The 23,160-nt window shown below is 44.4% G+C and overlaps 3 protein-coding genes across 5 annotated transcripts; 2 read left to right on the top strand and 1 right to left on the bottom strand.

Annotated features, from left to right (window-relative positions):
- Window positions 1-3,477: 3,477 nt before the first annotated feature.
- plp1b (proteolipid protein 1b) lies at window positions 3,478-10,834 on the top strand. 2 transcript variants are annotated; one of them, XM_086142511.1, is made up of 7 exons: window positions 3,478-3,663; window positions 5,782-5,968; window positions 6,046-6,202; window positions 7,698-7,875; window positions 8,008-8,081; window positions 8,162-8,227; window positions 9,862-10,834. In XM_086142511.1, exons 1-7 carry the CDS (start codon window positions 3,660-3,662, stop codon window positions 9,931-9,933), a joined length of 738 nt encoding a protein of 245 aa, XP_085998637.1. In that variant the 5' UTR covers window positions 3,478-3,659; the 3' UTR covers window positions 9,934-10,834. The 2 variants fall into 2 exon arrangements, with proteins under 2 accessions (XP_085998637.1, XP_085998636.1); XM_086142510.1 differs by lacking the exon at window positions 3,478-3,663 and adding an exon at window positions 5,498-5,644.
- Window positions 10,835-10,837: 3 nt separating this feature from the next.
- Window positions 10,838-21,399, bottom strand: LOC147213759 (uncharacterized). The gene is made up of 7 exons (XM_086142503.1): window positions 21,106-21,399; window positions 20,926-21,016; window positions 20,169-20,261; window positions 13,538-14,425; window positions 13,405-13,458; window positions 11,328-11,430; window positions 10,838-11,234 (listed from the first exon to the last, which is right to left on the bottom strand). The coding sequence occupies exons 1-7, from the start codon at window positions 21,113-21,115 to the stop codon at window positions 11,130-11,132; spliced, it is 1,344 nt and encodes a 447-aa protein (XP_085998629.1). The 5' UTR covers window positions 21,116-21,399; the 3' UTR covers window positions 10,838-11,129.
- Window positions 15,159-19,524, top strand: LOC147213760 (uncharacterized). Of its 2 annotated transcripts, XM_086142505.1 has the most exons (3): window positions 15,159-15,299; window positions 15,459-15,494; window positions 16,135-19,524. In XM_086142505.1, the coding sequence occupies exon 3, from the start codon at window positions 16,142-16,144 to the stop codon at window positions 17,414-17,416; it is 1,275 nt and encodes a 424-aa protein (XP_085998631.1). In that variant the 5' UTR covers window positions 15,159-15,299; window positions 15,459-15,494; window positions 16,135-16,141; the 3' UTR covers window positions 17,417-19,524. The 2 variants fall into 2 exon arrangements, with proteins under 2 accessions (XP_085998631.1, XP_085998630.1); XM_086142504.1 differs by lacking the exon at window positions 15,159-15,299 and having other exon boundaries at window positions 15,355-15,494.
- Window positions 21,400-23,160: the final 1,761 nt, after the last annotated feature.

Raw genomic sequence — 23,160 nt, 5'->3', positions numbered from 1 at the left:
AAGTAGCATCGGGGAACTGCGCTCGAGGTACAAACTAGCGGTTGCGTTCACACGTAGCAAGAAAAAAAAAGAAGCTAGAGGTACGACTTTGAAATGCCGTTAAATATGTAAAAATGACCGTTCGGCTGGCGAGCTAACCTTCGGTGGAAGCGTCTCCCCGAAGAAGGCGCCCTCTCTTTGTTTGAGAACAGACCGAAAGCTGCTTTGAGAAGCTAATAGTTAGCGCTAGCCTATAGTAACGCAGCCCTAGGCTTTCTTCATCGATGCTAATAGTAACCTCGGACCTGCAAGCATCAACCATTACCGTCATTTCCAGATTATTGAGCTCATCAGAATATTAGCCGCATTGGCTACAAATAACAAAACGACATATATGTACATATAAAATACTGAAAATGTACTGGAAGTGAACAGTGGCTGTAGCACGGCTGATGAAAAAGATGAATAATAAATAACACAAGGAAAAGTCCATCCATTTTCTATCCCCGCTTTGTCCCACTCCAGCTGATCTCTATCTCGGCCGTCCTCCGGCGCGCTAAAACCGTTGATATCGTCTTTTTGGCGGGCGCAGAATTTCACGGTCATTTTGTCGATCCGATGTGAGCTTGTTAGCTCAAACTAGCCTCATCGTTGTTTAAGCCGCAGCGTTCAAACCATGTGGAAAAAGTAGCGGCTAATAGTCCGGGAATGACGGTATTTCCTCTATGAATATCATAGCTATTAGCGCATCATGTCAGCTATTAGCATGTAGCTGTTAGCGCTAGTGTTATTATCCTGTGTGTCCGCCCCTCCCATCTCAGTCTCAGTCCCGCTCGAGGCAGAAGGCCGCCCACGAGGTTGCTTCCTTGCCGAGCTTTCGCTCCCCGGGAAGGGACGTCGGGTCAAACGGTCAAATATTTCCGTCCGAAAAACGACGCGCTAAGCGCCAACGCATCGGGGATACCGCCGAGCACTTTGCGCCGGAGGTCCACCTCTGTTTGTCGGGAGCGAAGGTGCTGCCGCTGCTCCCACACTGGCTCCTTTGTCCCGGCCCCGGCTTTGACATCAACTGGGTCAACCGTCGGGAGGAGGAGGAGGAGAAGGAGCAGCTGGACCCGGACCTCAATGTCACCCTTGTTAGTCAATTTCATCCACGTCCGTCACTGCCAGGTCGATTTATATCAGCCTTTTCTCTGCACGTAGGTCGGTATCGGGGGGTTTATTTTTTAATGCCAGGGCGGCAGGCGCCGGCGCGGTGAAAGCTAATGAGACCCCCCGCGCTATCCGCGCTATCCGCCGCCGCCGCCGCCGCGCTCAAAAGACGGGTCAAATGAGCAGCGCGGCAACACGTTCGGAGGGAACGTTAATTGGTTTGAATGTAAAGGAGTGCGTTTTCCCAGCGAAGCCTTTCCCATGGAGCACCGGGCCAAGAGCTACATCAGCAATGGGGGGGATTGAGGTGGTCTTACCTGTGCACAGATGCTAATTAGCGCACCAGGAAGCGGGAAGACAGCGGCAATGCGGCACGGGGAGGGGTCCGGGCCAGGTCAAGGGCAGGGTGGAGGTTCTCCGAGGAACACGAGGTTTGTTCTGAGGGAGTCTAAATGCAGGAGGTCGGTTGACGAGCGATGGGGAACAGCTGAGCACCAGCACACCTGTGGTACCTTATTAGCACACCTGTGGTACCATTCCCTTCTTGCGTGGAGGCTCCAGGTTTTCTCCGTGGGGTTCCTCAGAGTTCTCCGTGTTCCTCACACAGTCCAAACACATGCAGGAGGTTCAATGGAGACCCTGAACTGCCCGCACTTGTGAATGAATGAGTGGATAGTTGTATGCCTCTACGGCACATGTGGCAAACTCGAGGCCCGCGGGCCAAATGTGGCCCGGCACCTCATTTTACGCGGCCCACGAGATTCATCGCAGTCGGCACCGACCTGGAAGGACGAGAAGAAGGTCAGATCCCGGGCTAAAGGTATTATCGCCGGTGTTAGCATGTAGCTGTTAGCGCAGACGGAAAACGTTTCTGTAGAGAGAGTGGTCCAGACCTTCATCGCCTTCTTTCTGGACCCGACAAGGGAGCTTATCAGCCGGGACGATATCAATATCACAGCTCCAAAAAACCTTCTTGATGTTATCTGTGAACACCTTTTCTTTCATTCTTTAGCTTCAACCGTTCACCCTCTCACACTCTCCTCCCCTTCTGCGTGACAAAATCAAGGCCCGCGGGCCAAATGTGGCCCGCCAAGTCATTTTATGCGAACCCGCGAGGGGAGTTAGCAACACTTTAACTGGCCAGGAGGAAATTAACAAAAGAATAAGAGAGTGGTATCAACACTAAATAACAATAAACTAAATAACAAATAACAATAAATAAACATTGAATGACATAGTGCCGTCATTTCCGGGCTATTGAGCACCTGAATGTGAGCCGCACCGGCTGCAAATAAAAGAAATAAATCAAAAATAATATAATAATAATACTAATAATACTAATAATACTACTACTACTACTACTACTACTACTACTAATAATAATAATAATAATAATGATAATAATAATAATAATAATAATAATAATAATAGTAATAATAATAACAATAATAATTGTACGAAAAAGAAGAAGAAGAAAAATGACAAAAATAAAAAAAAACAATAATTCATATAATAATAAATAATAAATAATAAAAATGATATAATATCATATAATATATATGCAGGTCGCACTCCTGAAGGAGGAGCACAGGAACCGATTTTATGTGTCCCATGAGAACTTAGTATTAATAAGTCAATACCATAGACTACAATTGGAAATGGAATTGAGGAACACAAATGATCCCTAAATGTCCAGGAAGAGAAAAGCTGATGCAGATGGGAGGCTGTTTCAAGAAAGATGGGAAGGTTGTTACATGTTTGTGCTTCAAGGAGAAAAGACGGTATGTCTTTTGTGAGTACAATCTACGTCCAAATATGTATGCTAAAGTTAGCCTTCCAGAAAAATAACAAATTGTCCAAGAATTAAAAGCCAAAATTGCTTATTACTGCGTATTCTCACAGCGAGCATACATGTCCTGCACCACTTACATTTAACATTTTGGATTTTTGGAGTTATCTGACAGTAAGGAGTAGTTATATTTATTTGACATTACATTTCGGTACATGTGGCCTTTTGAGGGCGACCATTATGCTGACTGTGAAAATGACTTTTGATCCACGAGAGAGTGAACGGTTGCGTTTTGACATGAATGAAAGGGTGAATGGACCAAATATTCCAGGTCAGACGAGGGCGGCCGGGAAAAAAACGACCTCGAATCGGGAACAAGAACAAAAAGATCAAGAAGCGACCTCAGAAAGCTTATGGAAAATCCCAAAATAACGATCTCATCCGCTAATCGGTTATTGGCTCCCGTCGCCGAGACAGGTAAACAAACCGGGAGGCCCGTCCCCCCTCCTCCGGCCGCTCTATAAATAATGACTGGCAGCTGAAATGGGACTTTGTGACTTTAAGATGCGACCCGGGCAGACGTGGTCTATCTATTGTTGATGAAACAAAAGCGCGAGTCAGATTCATATATAGGAGCGGCGGGGAATTACTTCTCATATCCTCATATCGGAGTCCCAAAGCCTGCCGGGCCGCCCGCCACCGCTCTCAGAACGCCAAAACCTGCGCCTCTTCTCCGGACATGGGTGAGCGCGCCGACTTTTCCAACAACTCTTATCCTCCATTATTGACGCGTTTTCGGAATTTCGATAAGCGAAGGACGCGAGGAATCGCCTTTTAGAGTGTATCGGGGAAAACAAAGATGGAGGGGAAGTTCGGAAAGCGCGACCACGGCGGAGGCGGGTCTGGGAAACGGCGAAAAATTGAAATGGATGCGGTAACGGACGGTTTTATCGCTCCATCGCCGCGAGCAGCTGAGGCGTGGGCGTCTGCAGGCGCTCGCTTTCGGGTCTCGCCGCGTCTTTTTCGCCCGCGACTATTTATACTCCAGCGGCGGGTTGTGTAACTCAGACGCCTCCCGCCAACACCGCCGCCGCCGCCAAACTCGCATTATCTGTCAAACTACCAAGCGGCTGAGGATCTTCACGTCTCTGCATTTTTAAGCGACGCGTCGGGTTCCTGCCCCCGCTTGACCTCCGACCTCCGCCCCTCCCGGAGGAACGTACCGTACGACGGCGAACGTTATGTGGCGTGAATGAGAGAGTGAATATCGTAAAGCGGGTGAACGGTTGTGTTTCTGCAGGATATGAATGAACGGATGAATGTTTTTATTTGTTGTTTGGACGAGAGGCGGAATATTTGCGTCATTATTTATGACGTATGAATGAGAAGATGAAACGACGAATGAATCGTACGTCGATTTTTAGAGTGAATGAAAGGGTGAACGGTCGTATCTCTCTTAAGGACATTGTCAGATGTTTCTATATGACGTAAATTAATATATGACGTTTTTTTGCATTTTTATCCGATATTTATTTTATATTTATTTTAACAAATAATTTTAATCAATATTAAATATAGATTTATTTATTTATTTGTTTATTTTCTTTTTTTTTTCGCCCGGTATATTTATGTTAACCAAACTATTTTCTTTAATATTTTAACAAATATTTTCAATCAATATTAAATATAGATTTTTTTTTTCAATTATTTTTTTTGTATCCTTTAAAATTTTTGTTCCTTTCTTTTTTTTTTTGCCTGGTACATTTATGTTCTCCAAACTATTTTCTTTAATATTTTAACAAATATTTCAAATCAATATTTAATATAGATTTTTTTTTTTTTATCCTTTAAATTTTTTTTCCTTTCTTTGTTTTTTTTTCACCTGGTACATTTATGTTATTCAAACTATTTTCTTTAATATTTTAACAAATATTTTCCATCAATATTAAATATAGGTTTTTTTGTTTTTTTTATCCTTTAAATTTTTTTTCCTTTCTTTTCTTTTCGCCTGGTACATTTATGTTATCCAAACTATTTTCTTTGATATTTTAACAAATATTTTCAATCAATATTAAATATAGTTTTTTTTTGTTTTTTTTTAATCCTTTAAATTTTTTTTGCCTTTCTTTTTTTTTCACCCTGTACATTTATATTATTATTAATGATTTTAAAATCAAAATAAAATGCCCCAAAAAATTTAAAATATTTACATTGCAATTTCAATTTTGTTCACCTCGTTGGCATAAAAAAATAAAATCAGATCGAGACGATCCGTGAATGAGAGGGCGACTGTTTGGCGGCGGGTCAGCCGGGGTAAAAGCGTGTGTGTGTGACCCCAAACCGGGCGCTGACCCCCGCGACCCCGCTCGCTGTGTGTGTGTTATTTGTTTACCGCCACCCCACCCCCCCACCCGCGCTGTAAACAAAGGATTCACTATCACAAAAAAAAAAAAAAAAAAAAAAACAAGCCGTCCCTTCAAGCCGCCCTCTGACGCCACGCATCCCGGCCCGCCCGACGGCGGCGGCGGCGGCGGCGGCGGCGGCTGGCACAGCGTCTCAGAGCTCCTCTCCCAGCAGCAGCAGCAGCAGAAACAGCAGCAGCAGAAACAGAAACAGCATCTTTTGCAAGCGGACCGCCGCTCCGTCAGCGCGAGGACGTTCAGGGGAGGGATCCGAGGCGGCAGATGTTCCCGGTCAAGCAGCCTTGGCTTTGCAAAGCCCTAGGTGCTTCCCTCGCTGCCGCAAAAGGACGCTTCTTTTTCCGTCTTTTTCTTTTTCCACCTCCTCATGGGCGTAGATGTGCTGTGTGGTTTTGTGCGCCCTGTGCGTGGCTTGTGTGTTGATCTATCGTGCCCCCGCAGGTTGCTATGATTGCTGCGTGCGGTGCATGGGGGCGGTGCCCTACGCCTCCCTGGTGGCCACCTTGCTGTGCTACGCCGGCGTGGCCTTGTTTTGCGGCTGCGGGCACGAAGCCCTGGCCCAGACCCAGGTCCTGGTGGAGACTTACTTCGCCCGCAACGCTCAGGACTTCGTGATCCTGGCCTCCTTGTGAGTGCGACCCCCCCCGCCGCCGCCGCCGCCGCCGACGTTTTACTTTCCGTTTGACCCCGGCTTCTCCGCCGCAGCGTCAAGTACTTCCAGTACGTGATCTACGGCCTGGCGTCCTTCTTCTTCCTCTACGGCATCCTGCTGCTGGCGGAGGGGTTCTACACCACCAGCGCCGTCAAGCAGACCTTCGGAGAGTTCAGGAGCACCCGATGCGGACGATGCCTCAGCCTGACGGTGAGACGCCCAGGAGATAAGATAAGATAAGATAAGATAAGATAAGATACGAAAAAAGATACAAAACGAAAAAAAGATACCATATGATACGGTAAGAAATAAAAAGATAAGATAAGATAAGATAAGATAAGATAAGATAAGATAAGATAAGATACGAAAAAAGATACAAAACAAAAAAAGATACCATATGATACGGTAAGAAATAAAAAGATAAGATAAGATAGGTTACGAAAAAAGATAAGATAAGATAAGATACGAAAAAAGATACAAAACGAAAAAAGATACCATATGATACAGTGAGAAATAAAAAGATAAGATAAGATAAGATAAGGTAAGATAAGATAAGATAAGATAAGATAAGATAAGATAAGATAAGATAAGATAAGATACGAAAAAAGATACAAAACGAAAAAAGATACCATATGATACGGTAAGAAATAAAAAGATAAGATAAGATAAGATAAGATAAGATAAGATAAGATAAGATAAGATAAGATAAAATAAGATAAGATAAGATAAGATAAGATAAGATAAGATAAAATAAGATAAGATAAGATAAGATAAGATAAGATAAGATAAGGAAAAAAAGATAAGATAAGATAAAATAAAATAAGGCACGGTACCATACCTTACCATACGATACAATACAATAAGATAAGATAAGACAAGATATTCATATTTATTTTATCTATTTCATTTTTGACATTATAACTGTGACGCGAAGGAATTTCAATAAAAATTGATCGTATCGTATCGTATCGTATCGTATCGTATCGTATCATAGCTTTTTTTGTATCTTACCTTATCTTATATTATTGTATCATATCATATTGTATCGTATCTTATCTTTTTTCGTATCATATCTTATCATATTGTATCTTATCTTATCTTATCATATCTTATCATATTGTATCTTATCTTATCTTGAATTCTTCTGTCCCAGCAGTGTAACAGTTCAAGTGTCAATAAACATGAATATAAATACACAGCTCAAAGAAATAAAGGGAACCCTTAAACAACACAATGTAACTCCAAGTCCATCACACTTGTGTGAAATCAAAGTTTCCGCTTGTTTTAAGGCTGTTACATCAACCTGTCGGGTGTTTTTCCACTTTCATTTTGGAATCCAGACCTCCGCGGGTTCATACATTTGATTTCCATTGATTATTTATACATTCAACTATGTAAAGAACAAAGTATTTAATAAAACATTCAGATCTAGGCTGCGTTACTTTAGCGTTCCCTTTATTTTTTTTGCGCGGCGTATCAATCGAGAGACATTTATAAGATAACAAAAGACATTCCACAAATAAATAAACAGCAGAGAGAACGATAAGAATGGACAACAGAATGAAAAACAAACAGAAAAAAAAAAAAAGGACAGTAAGGGTGAAAATAGCGACATAAAATAAATCAATAAAAATCACAAGTCGAGCTAGCGAGGTCGACTCGCCGCGCTTTTTTTTTTTTTTGTGTTTTTCTTCTTTTCTTCCAGTTCATCATCGTGACGTACGCGCTCGCCTTCGTGTGGCTGCTGGTGTTCGTCCTCAGCGCCGTCCCGGTTTTCTTCTTGTTCAACATGGAGCAAACCTGCCACAACGTCAACCTCCTGGCCGAAACCACCCCGAGCATTAATCAGCACAGTTGGATCTGCATGGACGCCCGGCAGTACGGTGCGTGTCTCGGGGCGACCGCACGACCCCCTGACCGGCATCACAATAACCGGGTCATGAATTATTAATCATGGCGGCGTCAAATAATCACCATGACTTCCCGCTCCTTCTCATTTACATTTCCTTCCGAAGGGCTGCTGCCGTGGAACGCCATGCCGGGGAAGGCCTGCGGGATGACCTTGGCGTCCATTTGCAAAGCCAGCGAAGTGAGTAGGCCGCCCCGTCTTCTTCTGGACACCAAATGTGCGGAAGCTAACTCGCGTCCGAACCCCTTTTTTCAACCCAGTTCTACGTCACCTACGACTTGTACATCGCCACCTTCGCGGGAGCCGGGGTCACCCTCTTAGCGCTGGTGAGGAGACGTCGTGCACCGTTCAATATAAAAAAGTCGGATTACCGTCATTTCCTGACCTGAATATAAGCCGAAGCGGCTAAAAATAACTAAATAAAGATATGCGTACATATAAAGGCCGCACTTGTTTATAAGCCGCAGGTGTCCAAACTGCGATATCGAAGTTTTCTTAGTGGTAAAATCATTAAAACATGTATTTACACAAAAAGGCCGGCCATTCTCTTGAAGTTTTGCCATTTTTACTTTCTCTGCAAACTGATCGAGCTCCAAAAAGAGTTGGTTGCCGTTTGAGCAAATAACCAAGGAATGATCGTCATTTCCTGACTATTGGGCGCGCCTGAATATAAGCCGCACCGGCTGAAAATAACTAAATAAATATATGTACATGTAAAGGCTACACTTGTCTATGTGATGTTAACTTTTGATAAATACATACCGCTAACATCCACAAATAGTCCTGCTCCATCATATCATCGCACCCATGTGACCAGGCTAAATGTTTTGGCCCCAAAAAATACATAAATTAGCCGTATCGTTGTTTAAGCCGCACTGTGAAAAAAGTAGCGGCTTATAGTCCGGAAATGACGGTAACTGTCAACTTCTCTGCACGTCCTGGATTGAACAAAATAATAATAATAATAATAGTTACATTGAACTATGAGGTATGAAGTATGAAGTGCATGCAGATATTTGACGGTAGCAGCAAATGTTTTTTTTGTTTTTGTACAGTTATACCAGAATAATCCTGATTTGGGTATGTCCAAAATACCCACCGCGTAGGCTAACGCTAACCGTGATACCGACCAATCATATTCAGAATGTGATGGGAGTCATTCCCGCTATTGGACTAGCATTAGCACGTTGCGCTAGCTCCAAGCTAGCTACAACTAGATTTTTCCCCTGTGTTTTCACCGGGTCTTTGCAGATCCTCCACCGTTTCACGCCATCCCTTTCCCTTGCCGTTCGCTCGTGATACGTCGGAGAGTCGACATCGTCCGAGTCGGGCTGTGAGGGGACCGAGTCGTGGATCGGGAAATTCAAACCGCCATTTTTTTTGGCGTACCTCCCCTCTCAAGTACTTTTACGTCATTTTCATACCGACACAAAAGCTACCAAAGCAGGCCTAGATTTTAATAAACCCAGCGACCCCTTGAGATACGAATCACTCGATGGATGATTTCTATTAAGATACGAAGCGCGATTCGAGCTAATTTTTGTGTCTGAAATAGCTATTTCATGCTATCGCTTTACATCCACTCTGCCTGATTGTTTGTCTACCAGGTTTCCTTTTTTTTCCAGTTCAGTCAGACAAATCGATCGGACGCCGATCGCGTTACATCACCGTCACGACCGAAAGACCGATAACACCGTAGATGTTTACGCGTCCGAAACGAGCTAAAACGTCTCAGATGAGCGCCTTAGCCTTAGCTTCTTCCCGGCTTTCGGTTTTAAACCTCAACATCGAGGCCCGGGAGCGTTTTGGCCGGCTATCAACCCGACTATTACGGTTATCAGGCGGAGCTGTCGGCGATATCGACGCGGAGGAGTCCGTTGATTGTCCGATCCGTCAAAGAGCGATAGAATCTGGGCCTCCGCCGTTCCCTGTTCATCTTCCCTCCATCTGTTTTTCGCAGATCCTCTATTTGGTCGCCACCACCTACAACTACGCCGTCTTGCGGTTCCTCGGCAGGAAGGGGATCCGCTAGGCGACCACGACGGAGCGGGAGGAGGGGGGAAGAAAATAAAAACCCGCACCTGGATTTTCCTGTCAAAGTTCCCCCTCCAGAGACGTGACCCGCTTTTTTTTTTTTTTGTTTTTTTTTTTTTGTTCTTTTTGTTTTGTTTTTTTTCTCCGTGTTGAAAAAAAAAAAAAAAATCCAGCATCTCCCGCTCGTCTCTCCGTCCGCGAGGCTTCGCCGCCGCCGCCGCTGTCAGATCGCAGCGTCGGGCGTCTCATACATAATGAAGCGCGACGACAGCTTCCTTCTGCCATTGTAACCGTGCACGCACACACACACACACACACACACACACACACACACATACGCGCGCATGCACGTAGTTGGGTGTTTACCCATGCATGTACGCGGTTGCGGCGAATGAGAACGCCGCCCACTTGTCGCCACGACCCAACGTTTCCGCTCACGTGCGCACGTACATGACCGTCTCAGAAAATTAGAATATTGTGATAAAGTTCTTTATCTTCTGTAATGCAATTACAAAAACAAAAATGTCATACATTCTGGATTCATTACAAATCAACTGAAATATTGCAAGAATTATTTTAATATTGCTTATTATGGATTACATCTTAAGAAAACTCAAATATCCTATTTCAAAATATTAGAATATCATGAAAAAGGAATTTTTTTTTTTTTTTTTTTTGCATTACAGAAGATAAAGAATTTTATCACAATATACTAATTTTGGCTAATTCGCCGCTTCCGGTTCGTAACCTTCTCCGCTAACCCTCGACGCCGGGCGTGCGCGCGGATGCTAGCTCATTTCAAAATAAAAACAAGAAGCTATTAACCCGTCGCACGTTAACGGGCCTGTTTGCAAATAAAATAAATTAAAATCAAAAAAAAAAAAAAAAAAAAAAAAAAACACTTTAACCATGTCTGGCTGATTTATTCGGCGTTTTTCGGAAAAACGGCAAAATAGGATGAATTATATATATATATATATATATATATGGGGAAAATAAATGGCATGAAACAAACAAGGGTGATTTTGTTTCCAGAGGCGAGGACGGGGATTCATTTTAACCACGTCTTACCCTGCCAAAACACTTCACATTAAAAAATTTGTTATTCCCGACAAGACGCGGCGGTCGTCCGAACGCATCCATCACCGGACGCCCGGAGACTTCCTCCGCGACGCGTCCGTCCCGGTCAGGCCTTCAGGTCCGAAGGGCTTCGGCGAAACATCCGTCACAGTTGATGCTGCGTCCGTGCAGGAACATGGTCGTCGTCAAGTCTCCCAGACCTTTATCGCACACGGCGCACTGGATAGGAACGAACGCAAAAATGTATTATTTTTAAATAAAAACGCGTTATTACCGTGAACCGGGTGGGGGTTTTTCTGGGACGGCACCGACCCTCAGACAGTCGGGGTGGCAGATCACGGCGGGTTCGCTGATTCTTATCTTGACATTTCCATCAATCGCTCGCTGGCAGAACGAGCAGACGGACCCGCCGTCCCTGAAGGAGGAGAAAATGGGTTTAAAAGATCACCGTTTGTCTGTGAACTTTAGGTGCAAACAATAGTTATAATAGATAGTGTTGTGCCGCTATTGATTTTTCTTTTTTTTTTTGTTTTCCAGGGTGGGGAGGGTTTAGCGGAGAGAATATTGCAAGTTGGAGTCGCCGCAGGAAGGGGGAGGTGTTATAAAAATACACTTTTTTTATTCGGGTTTTTTTTTTTTTTTTTTTTTTTTTGTTAAGCCCTGAATTTGTGTTCTCCGCTCGGAAAAGAAAAAAAGGCTTTTAAACAGGATTCGTACGGCACCGCCCGAAACACCATCTTTGTTCTGTACACGTCGGACATTACGTCGTAATTCTTTCATTCGTTTCTTTATTGCACCAGAGACGAGGTGCAACCTGGACCACATACAATATTCGCTCTCTCATTCAAATGTTAAATAGAAAAACAAATATGAGAGCGAGCAGCTTTCGGACGTCACGGAGATGAGGTGGAAAAAGCGCCCCCTAGAGGCACACGGCGGTACTGCACCCTTAAGAACCGTCATAATAAGTCATCGTCATCAAATATTACAATTTCATTAAATACATCATTGGCAGATATAGTTTTATTTTATTATGTGTAAGAAAGGGTTTGTGGGACATATAGTATTTTTAACGTATAATAAATTAAATATGTCTTGCTTTTAATGCGGCCTCTGGTGCCACATGGATTTGCTGGAAGCGCCGCTTTATATTTGACCGTTTCATCGATGCGATTTTATCATTGCGTATTAGACGTACCGCAGATCTAAATGCGAATTCCTCTGTCCACGCAGCCCAGAATACGCGGAAATCATCGTCTTTTTTTTCTTTTTTTTCTTTTCTTTTCTTTTGGCAATCTGATAAAATTAATTTCTTCATCTTTACAACGACCCGGACACATCGGAAGCCGTTGGTTCCCGACCCGACCGACGGGTGACCCGTGAAATTTATCTTCAAAACTAATTTCTGTTTACTTTAAAATGACACAGTATGATGAAGAAATATCACAAGTATTTTAAAATCAGTTCCAAACTGATTTTTTTCTTTTTCAACTCAAAAGTGTCTGGGAGCCATACGCCGCCATCGGAAGAGCCATAAATGGCTCGCGAGCCATAGGTTCCTGACCGTTGTCTTCGAGGTTTTGGAGAGAAGGTCAGAGACGGTTGGATCATGTACAGAGGAGGGAGGATATGAAGTTAGTTGGTGTGAGAGAGGAGGATACAGAGAATAGGGTTAGATGGAGAAGGTCGATTTCCTCCGGCAACCCCTGAAGGGAAAAGCCCAAAGGAATAGAAGACTTTGTCACAGGGGTGCAGGACATGTATGACCAAGACAAAGTGATGACTGACACAGTTTGGAGATGAACACTACTCTGTTCAAGTCCAAACCATATTGAAGATCTGGGTAGAAGGTTGCTAAAGGTGGAGTTGCCAGGCAGGAGGTCTGGAGAAAGACCAAAGAGAAGATGTATGGATGTAGTGAGAGAAGATACAATGTTAGTTGGTGTGAGAGAGAAGCATACAGAGAATAGGGTTAGATGGAGATGGTTGATTCCCTGTAGAAACCCCTGAAGGGAAAAGCCCAAAGGAGAAGAAGAAGAAGAGTTTGAACATTATATGAAGTACCATATAGAGACATACAAGTAGGTTTGGACTGTGTGAAGAACCCTAAGGAACCCCATTAAGACCTCAAACAGCAGAGCTCCCCATCAGCCGAAATTGAACCGCGGACCTTCTTGCTGCAATGCGGAAACACTCGCCGCTGCCCCCTCCATCATCCACCACCTCCATACATCATCCCGGCACCCAGAAGAAGAAACCCAGGCGGTTTCAGAGAATAATTCGGGGGATTTAATGAAAGCTTTCCCAGCGTTTGCTTTTAAGAAGAAACAATTCCGACATAAAGCCTCCTTCCTCTTTGCTCCTGTAAGGTGAGAAGAGTCAAACCCACCTGGTCGCAGGCGGAGCTGCTGCGGTGCCTGCAGGCTCCCGAAGGATCGCGCCGCTACAAATAGAAGCGTAAACTTTAATGAGGAGTCGCTGTGCGGTGAAAGCGGAAGATGATTTTTGACGATTTCGCTCACCTGCTCGTATCTTCTCCTGTATGTATCTCCTCTTTCGGATCCGCTTCCGCTTCGGCGGCGACGTCCTTCACGTCCGTCGCTTCTGTTGCCGCTTCTGCCGAACTCTCCTCGATAGCCTCGACCACCGAGGCTTCCTCGGGCTCCGGGGCGTCTTCGACATCTGGCTCAGCCGCCTGGTCCTCTACAGTTTCCAGCGCTGCCTCGACGTCGTTCTCCGAGGCCTCACACTCAGGTTCCTCTTCAAGTGCGGAGTCGAGAACCAGCTCGGGAGCCTCGGACGAGACTTCAGACTCCGCGGGCTGGACATCGACCTCAACGTCGGCCGGCAGATCAAGAACGGCTTCTTGGGTATTTTCCAGAGCTTCCTCCTCTGCGGGAGCTTCAGGCGAGGACTGGACCGCAGACTGAGCTGCCGCCTGCTCCGGAGGACCTTCCTCCGTTGGATCTGCAGCCGGTTCCACCTCTGAATTCACCACGTCGGTCACACCCTCCAACTCTGGCTCAGACAACTGTTCAACTTCAGATGTCGATGGAACCGTTATCTCCGAAGGTACAACTTCTGCACCTGTAGTCTCCTCTGTCTTCACTTCAGCTAAGGTACCCTCTTCGGGCTGAGGATCTGCAATGGCCCCTTCGCTCACCTCCACAAGTGACTGCTCAGCTGTCACGCCGCCGTGCTCTTCTTGCTCTTCCGCCGGTATGTTTGTTTGCTCAGTTGCCTCTTGGGTTTCTTCTGGGACCAGTAGTTGTATGCTTTCCGTCGCAGCAACCGCAGAAGCCTCTTCACGGTCTTCCACAGCTTCATCCACATTTTCAGCCTTGTTCTCTGCAGGCTCAGATGGTTCTAGCTGGGTCTTAACACTCACGACGTCTGAGGGAAGTTGAGATCTGCGATACAAGAAGCTCATTATGCCCAACAATTCAAGAAGTTTGAAAGTACACAGATACGAATGCATCTACATGTTACGCGATGCATAATTTCACTTTTCTTATCCAGACGTGGATCCTTGTTTTCGAAAAAGACGGGGATTCCAGTCGGTTTGTCATCTCTTTTAGATCTCGTCACTTTCGCTTGTCTTCGCTTAGTCATGGGAAAATGCCGTGAGCGAACAGGCGATGAGCGACTTTTAAATGTCAGTGAAACATTACTTGGAAAAAAAAAAAAAAAACAACAAATGGATACATCTAAAAATAATTATCTGAGAATAACTTTTCCCCCCAGCCTTTTTTAGCCCCCCCAGCCTAAAACCAACAAGAAAGAAAAACCAAAACTCTGCATAAACAAGAAATCAGGAAATCACGAGGTTCTTGACACTAAGTAAAGAATGTGCAATGAGTGCCTTGAAAATGCACCAAAATAAGATAAAAAGGTTTCATTGAAAGCTAAGTTTCTAATAGATATGTATTTACATCCTTCTCTGATTTTTGTGTTGTTTTATCCTATTTTATTTTTTAGAAATAAACCGGAAGTAGAAAGCTTTTATACTGAAAGGGTTTGACTCGACTTCCGGGTTACTTAGACACTTAGCATTGTCATGCTAGGATGCTACCGAGCGCTAGTTTCAACTTTCCGTGTCCGACCGGCGCTCAATGCCCTCCGCCACAAAAACGAATGACATTTGGTGTCTTTTCCGAGCATAAATTACATCGTAAAATATATATTCGCGACATTTTGAAAGCGTATACGGCGTCAACTTTCCAACATTTTAGGAGTTTGTTTTCCTCCTGTCTTTCTCCGGACTCCCGACAGAGCAGTACTACTGTAAGTCCGTTGAATGTAACTGTAACTCTTATGCTAAAAATCAATTCACATGACTAGCTTGCAAAAAGTGTGACGCATTTTTAATTAAAAACGTTAAACTGAACTAAATGAAGATTTTAAATGAAGACGAAAACTTATTTGTCTTCTTTCCGAATCAAGTGGGACGGTGAAGTAATCCTGGACAAGGTCAACACAGTAAGTCTATATATTTCTCTATGTTTGTCTCTCTTTCCTTAATATATTGAATATAAGGATAATAGACGCAATATCTAAGTGAATTTAAAACAATAAATAAGCGTAATATGCATTTAAAGAACGGTTTTGGCACTGCTGAAGATAAAGCAGCTAAATAGCTACTGTGTTATTTAAAGTGAAAAATCACTTTTAAGACTTTCAAAGAGACCAAATAATGATCTGAAATCACCCAGTCGTCCTATATATATGTTTTTTTTTTTGTTTAATTTCCACCTGTGAATATCCTATTCTTTTCCATTGGGCTGTTTCCTTCAGAGGTTGCCACGGTGAATATCTGCATTTAAAAAGCAGCCAGACTCTCACTTATTTTTTTAGCGTGACTATAAAATAAGTAAAACAAAAAACAAGGCGTCTCGATGACGTGTGCTAGCAGGTCGTCAGGCGATAAAAGAGTATCTGCACGAAATAAAAGGTCAGGTGTAGGAGATGGCATAGAGTCGAGGGACGTCTGGTTGAGGAGCTGAGGAAGGTAGATGGTTGGAGAGAAGACCTCTGACCCCTGAAGGAAATGTCCGGGAAGAAAAGAGGGATGCGATAATGATGAAACAAATCCTTTAGCTTCGTTCTGTTGCCGTTTTAGAAGAAACATGCCGTCGAGAAATCATCTTGACAAAATAGGGAGGAAGAAGAAGAAGAAATGGACGGAGGAGGCCATGGAACGCGCCCTGGTGGAGGTGAAGTCCGGGAGGTGTACGGTGCGACAGGCCGCCAAGGAGTTCGGGGTCCCCAAGTCGTCTCTGGGGGACCGGGTGAGCGGACGGGTGACGCCGGGGAGCCGCAGCGGGCCGGCGCAGCTCATCACGTCCGCCGACGAGGAGCTGCTGGTGGAATTCTCCTCCTACATGTCCAAGCACGGGTTCCCGCTCACCAAGCAGCAGCTGGTGTCCTTCGCCTCCTCCATCTACAAGCGGCAGCACCGGAGGGTGGCGTTCTCCAAACTGGGCCAGACGTGGTGGCTCAACTTCAGGAAGCGGCAGGAAAAGAACATCAGCATCCAGCCGGCGGACGGCGTTGTCCGCGGGAGGACGATATGCGTGCGGCAGGAGGCGGTGGATCAGTTCTTCCTCCTGCTGAGCTCCGTCATGGACGCGCACGGCTTGAGGGACAAGCCTCGGCAGATCCTAAACTGCAACGAGACGGCCTTCCACCTTGGAAGGAAGCGGGTGATCGGACCCAAATCCGCCGCTCCCGGCTGCAAGGCCACGAGCTTCAAGGACAACATCTCCGTCCTGGTTTGTTTCAGCGCGGCCGGAGAGGACGTCCCCCCGTTTATCATCTACTCCAAAGCCTATCCGGGGGGGGTTTGCTACAAGACTCGAGGGCCCGCCGACGCCCTCTACGGATGGTCGGACTCCGGCTTCCTCACCGCGGACCTCTTCAAGAAGTGGTTCCTCAGACACTTCCTGGTGTACGCGCCCAAAGAGCGTCCGCTGCTGCTGATTTTTGACGGACACAAGTCTCCAGTCAACCTGGAGGTGGTGGAAGCGGCTCGCAAGCAGGACGTCGTTCTGCTTTGCCTGCCGCCACACTGCTCGCAAATCCTGCAGCCGCTCAACATGGGTCTCTTCGCGCTCCTGAAGCAGCGTTTTGCGGCGCTGGTTGGCGACGGCCGCGCCAACGACGCCGCTCACTTCGCCGTCAGTAAGAAGGAGTTTTCGGGTGCGTTTAAAAGGACGTATCAGGCGGCCAAGGAGGAAGAAGGCGTGGGGATCGTCAAGGAGAGTTTCAGGAAATGCGGCATCTTCCCCCTCAACCGCTGCGCCGTCAACGGGACCCATTTGATGCCGTCGCGGAACGTGGATCCGGCATCCGGACCCGCCGGGCCCACGTCAGACCCCTCGGACGCAGGACCCTCGTCCTGACTCCTAATCTCACGTCTCTGAGACGTTATTGAGCGAATATCTGGAAAAGGACATCTAACGTTGAAATTGCCACGGACTAATTCCAGCCAACACTCAAATGCTGATGTTGTTTGTTTTTTGCTAATTTCTTTTTTGTACCTCATTAAATTAATTTGATTATCACGACTATTGACAACCAGTCACCTTTTAAGATTACCCCAAAAGTCCTAATGACTCTGCGTAAAAATTAAAAAAAAAAAGGATATTAGCCCAACTCTGGTAAGAAACATAATCATTCTGCGTTAAAATAGCAAAAAGGAAAAAAGAAATAATCAGAAAGTAACTGAAGGCCAGCCATTGCAAGACTAACCTAATAATAGCTTTACATTTGGGGAGAAATCACTGGAAAATATACCGTAAGTCGCCTTTAGAATCAGCAAAAAAGCCCAAAAATTCACAGAAATCAGACAAATCTTGGATTGGAGACGGGGAAAAAAAAAAAATGCCTTTACTTTATGTATCCGAAAATCTTGATTTATGGATGAGAAGTTAAAATATGGCGTTACTTCCTGTATCGGTATTTGTACAGCCTCCGGCGTTAGCATGCTATTCGGACGTCTGATGGAAAGCACACCAGCTCAACAAAACAGTCTGCGTCATTTGAAAGCGAGTGTTGTTTTGGTTGTTGATGTTTTGCGCGGCGCTCCTCCTCCTCCTCCTCCTCCCTCGCCGCCCCTCCGCTTGTCAGCTTGCCGCGAGAAGGTGGCGTTTGACGTTAATAACTTGCCAACATCGCGCCGGGAAGTTAGCGAGGATTTACAGTCCCGGGTCTGAATACCGCCGCAGCTTGTTTGTTTACCGGCCCGCAGGAGTCCCGACCATAAATCTTACGGGGTCAAGGAAAGGGGGGGGGGATTCTCGGTTTAGTCACTGATTGTTGCGCTTTTCTTCTTAAATCACAGGAAAAATGCAACTAAATGCCTCTTTTGTCTTCAACGGCCGCGAGGAACGTCTGAATATCAAAAGGCCTTTCTGAATTATTGATGTGTCCTGTGTCGGAGTGTTTGCTCCGGGCTTGAAAACCACGCGTAAGATGCTACGCCGCCACCAGGAACGGCCGCGGCGTGTTTGCGGATTCGTCGTCGTCTTCAAGATTTACTGATTGTCGGACGTTTTCCACCTTTTCCAACGCCAGCTATCTACAAATACGGCATTTACGCGTTTTGCCCGAACGACCTCCAGCAACCTTGACTATCTAGTTGGTAAAAGTGTGATTGTTTTTTTTCTTTTTATTATTTCTTTGTAAGGAACACAGAACCATCTGGAGACAACGCAAAACCTCCAGGTTTCCACGGCGACGTGATTCAAAACTATGGCAAACTATTAAAACAGCCGGTGAGGAGCGATTGTTTACATAACATATCAAAATATCGGTACGTTCCAAGATGGACGCTCATGCAGAGGAAATCCCACGGCACCAGCGGTTTTCCAAAATGAAGGCTCCACGCGACGTGTTTCCAAAACCTCGGCAAACTATTAAAAACGCTAGTGAGGGGCGGTTGTTTACATACCAAGTCCAGAAAATGGTACTTTCCAAGATGGCCGCTCATGCAGAGGAAATCCCACAGCAGTTTTCTCAGAATGAACGCATTTCCCTGACAACCGTGTGATTTATTTGTTTTCCTTTTTTTTTTTAAAGGAAACAAAATATACCCGCCTGGAAGCATTCTAGTCAAACGCCGTGGAAGCGGCGTGGTTTCCACGGCGACGTCATCACAAGGGACGACCAGTATGGAGAGTTGGTACGTTCCAAGATGGCCGCCCACACAAGCGGTGGGAAATCACGTGTCAAGACACGCGATTCAAGTCGTTAGCGAGGTTTAAATAAACAACCCCCGGCGTTACGCTAAGAATTAAAAACGCTCAAATATTTTTGTTCCAAATGTGTGTGTGTGTGTGTGTGTGACAGTGTCTTTTCCAGGAAAGAGCAGTGACTTCGGCAGTGAAATAGACGCCCTCTAATCGCAGCCGATTGATTTTCTGTTTATGTGAAGGACCTCGTTTGAGGAGGAGGACGAGCGGCGGGTCGTCCGTCCGGCCTACGCCTGTCGGAGAGCCGAAAAAAAAAAAAAAAACCTCTTTCGGGTTTGTTTTCGCTTATTTTCACAGCACCGGCGTGTCCCTTAAAGACCCCTCTAAAGGATCCGTTGTTGTCATCTTCCTCCTCCTTGTTTCTTTTTTTCTTGTTTTTTTTTTTCCCTCCCTCTGAAGCGAGGTGATGTAACGCCGAAGCAAGACGGCACAGCAGGCGGGAAACGCCGCCGTATAATTATAATACCTGTATAAACCGTCGCTGAATATTTCAGCGGGTACCTCCGGTGTGTTTACGACACGCCGCCGAATGCGTTTAATCATTGAACGCCGCACTCTACATCTGCCCCCACCCTCCCCTCCGAACGCAGCCTGGTGAAATATTTAAAGGACTCAAATTGGCTTTTTGAACAATATTTTAACTGAGGCCGCGCGAGAGAACCCCGGGCCTCGTGGGGAACGCATGCAGATGTTGACGGACCGCCTCCACCTGTCCGCGGGGGAAGTCCTCGTTAGCGAATGATTACGTATGCTAATGTCACAGATGGCGATTTGCGCCTTAAGCCCACCCATACACTTATATATTTTTTTTTTTTTACTTTTATGTCAAGCAACGACATCCCATTTTTGAACTTCCTGTTTTGTTTTGTTTTTTTGGCTAAATATTTCAGGAGTTACTTACTCGAACTGCTTGGCGGCGGCGAGGACGTAGGAGGTCCGTCGGGCGGGGGCGGCCTCCGTTTTGGTCTCTGGCGATGCTGACGACGCATCCTGGCTGCGGGGACGGGAAGCATAACGTGGATCGGTCACAGGGGACGTCGCGGAAAGAACAAGAGCGACGGGTTGTCGCTTTTTGAACGGGGGACGAAACGATTTCACCGATAGTTTGAGGGAAACGCGACGAGTTAGCTTAGGGCGCTAACAGAACCGAAGCTTGGAGGAAGATGGGAGAGTGACAAAAACGGCGTGACAGAAACGACCAAAAGTCTCAAAAGTACAAGCTAGACCAAAAAAAAAAAACATGGTGTGTTTATTGTAAAATAGAGTTAGCATTAGCATTAGCATTAGCACGACACGTTTTTATTCGTCCCTTCAAGTGATTACGAAAACTAGCAAATAGCCGCGGCTCTATTTAGCACTGTAGCATTTAAATCGACCCATAGCGGCTTCCCGTTTGCACCTGACACAACGGACCAACCCTGCGCCAGGCCGACCATGTGACAACAAGGTGTACTTTCCAAGCTACGTCGTCGACCCGTCAACTGTAAACCCCCGGATTCCTCCCGCTTTTTCTCAAAACGACCTCTGCGGCATTGAATCGCGGCCTTTAAGGGGCTCCAATCAAATTGGCCGTTTCAAAGAAGGCTAATGAACGCTAATGGTTTTTTTTTTGAGTATGTTTGGTTGTTTTGGTTTTTTTTTTTAGCGAGTAGCCTCACCTCTCCTCCGTCACTCTGCGGATCCAGCTAACGTCGTCCTTCAGCAGGGTTCGGACCTTGGTGGACCGGAACACGCTGTCTCGGTTGGCTTCTTCACACACACACACACACACACACACACAGTCAGGTGACTGATGAGAGCAGCTAACGGCCCGCAGCTTAGCGCGCCGGCTGACTCACGTGAGGACATGACGCCGCCGCTCCTTCGGGTTTCTGGCAAACGGACGAGTTTCCAAAAGCCACGGCTGCGTCAGCTGCAATCAGAGCTCTCCTCACCTGTGCGGCCGAGGTGAGAGAGGAGCTTTTAAAAACCCCACACACACACCCCTTTTCCCCCCCCCCACCAACGCCGCCGCCGCCGCCCGTCAGGTCAGATTCCACCCCCTGCTCCTCGGAGACGTCGCGCCGGGTCGCTGGGGGCGACGAGTTTTTTTTCACAGGATGTGCAAAAAAAAAAAAAAAAAAAAAAAAAACCTCAGAGGGGTCATCGTTCGTCAATACCACGGTGTGTTTTAATTATTTTATATAAATATGTGATTAAAAAAGTCAAGTTGCAGGTTGAGAATAGAGCAGCAGCGTGCTGAGGTACTCCATTGAAGATGAAAGTAATGTGATTACAGGAATGCATTACTGTGTAATCTGTTCCAACCAAATGAATGCACACACACACACACACACACACACACGCATTTGTACATACTGTACAAAATGTGAGAAGACAATAGAAATGAAATATATGTCATATATATATATATATATCTAGTTCCCCTGGATATGTGATTAGAAAAGCTGCTGCCTACAGTGTTTTCTTATAAAAAGTAAAAGGAAAAATATATAAAGTATGGGAAAATACACAAAAAGATGATTAATATAAGTTTGCCAAAAAAAATTACATTTATTTGTATAAATGATTTATATTTATACAGTATATGTGATTAGAAACATACGCTGCCTACAGTGTTTTTCAGATAAAGTAAAAAAAAAAGAAAGAAAATATGTAAAGAGTGTGAATAGACACAAAAATATAATTTGATTTAATTTTCAAAATTAATTTATATATATGGATATATTTCTGCAGTATATATATTGGATTAGAAATGCATGCTGCCTCCAGTGTTTTCTTATATAAAGTAAAAAAGAAAACTTGTTAAGGAATGTGAAAATACACAAAAAATATAATTTAATATAATATTGCCAAAATTAATTTATATATTTATATAGTATATGTGCTAAGTGATGCTTGCTGCCTACAGTGCTTTTCAGATAAAGTAAGAAAATATGTAAAGAGTGTGAAAAAGAAAAAATATAATTTGATTTAATTTTCAAAATTCATTTACATATATATATTTATGAAGTATATATATATATATATATATATATATATATATATATGTGTGTGTGTGATTAGAAACACATGCTGCCGGCAGTGTTTTCTAATATCATTTAAAAAGGAAATTATAAAATTATCTAAAAAATACACAAAAAATATAATTCAATATAATTTTGTCAAAATTAACTTATATATTTATGCAATGTATGTAATTAGAAAAGTATGCTGCCTACAGTGTTTTTCAGATCAAAGAAGAAATATATAAAGAATATGAAGAGACACAAAAACATGATTAAATATTGAACCTAACAATTACTTTATAGTTACATACATGCTCTATATTTATATATATATTTGGTTACAATAGCATGCTGCTTACAGTGTTTCATATATAAAGTAAAAAAGAAGAAATATATAAAGAATATGAAGAGACACAAAAACATGATTAAATGTTGAACCTAATAATTAATTTATATTTACATACATGCTCTATATTTATATATATGGTAAGAAAAGCATGCTGCTTACAGTGTTTCATATATAAAGTAAAAAGAGAAAACTATATAAAGAACGTGAAGAGGGATAAACTTATGTTTTAATATTCAACCAAACATCCCTCCATTGCCATGTTATTTGTCACTGCCAATGTAAACACGCACACACACACATACACACACACACACACACACACTTTTGAGTAAACTCAAAGGGGGGGCGAAGGTGGAAGAATGCAAGAAACAATAAAACAAACACAATCGACACTCGACTTAAAATTCCTTAAAGGCGAATCACACTCGGGCTGGATATCGCGTGTGTGTACGCACGTGTGTGTGTGTGTGTGTGTGTGTGTGTGCATACATTGGACAACAGCGCTTCTCGTGAGTGTGTGTGACACTATTAAAAGT

The sequence above is a fragment of the Fistularia commersonii genome, chromosome 35 (genome assembly GCF_037954325.1).
Source record: "Fistularia commersonii isolate RoL2024-O1a breed Wild chromosome 35, RoL_Fcom_v1.0, whole genome shotgun sequence".
Lineage (NCBI taxonomy): Eukaryota > Metazoa > Chordata > Actinopteri > Syngnathiformes > Fistulariidae > Fistularia > Fistularia commersonii.
Note: the sequence above shows the minus strand (reverse complement) of the source record. Positions and strands in the feature narration are given on the sequence as shown.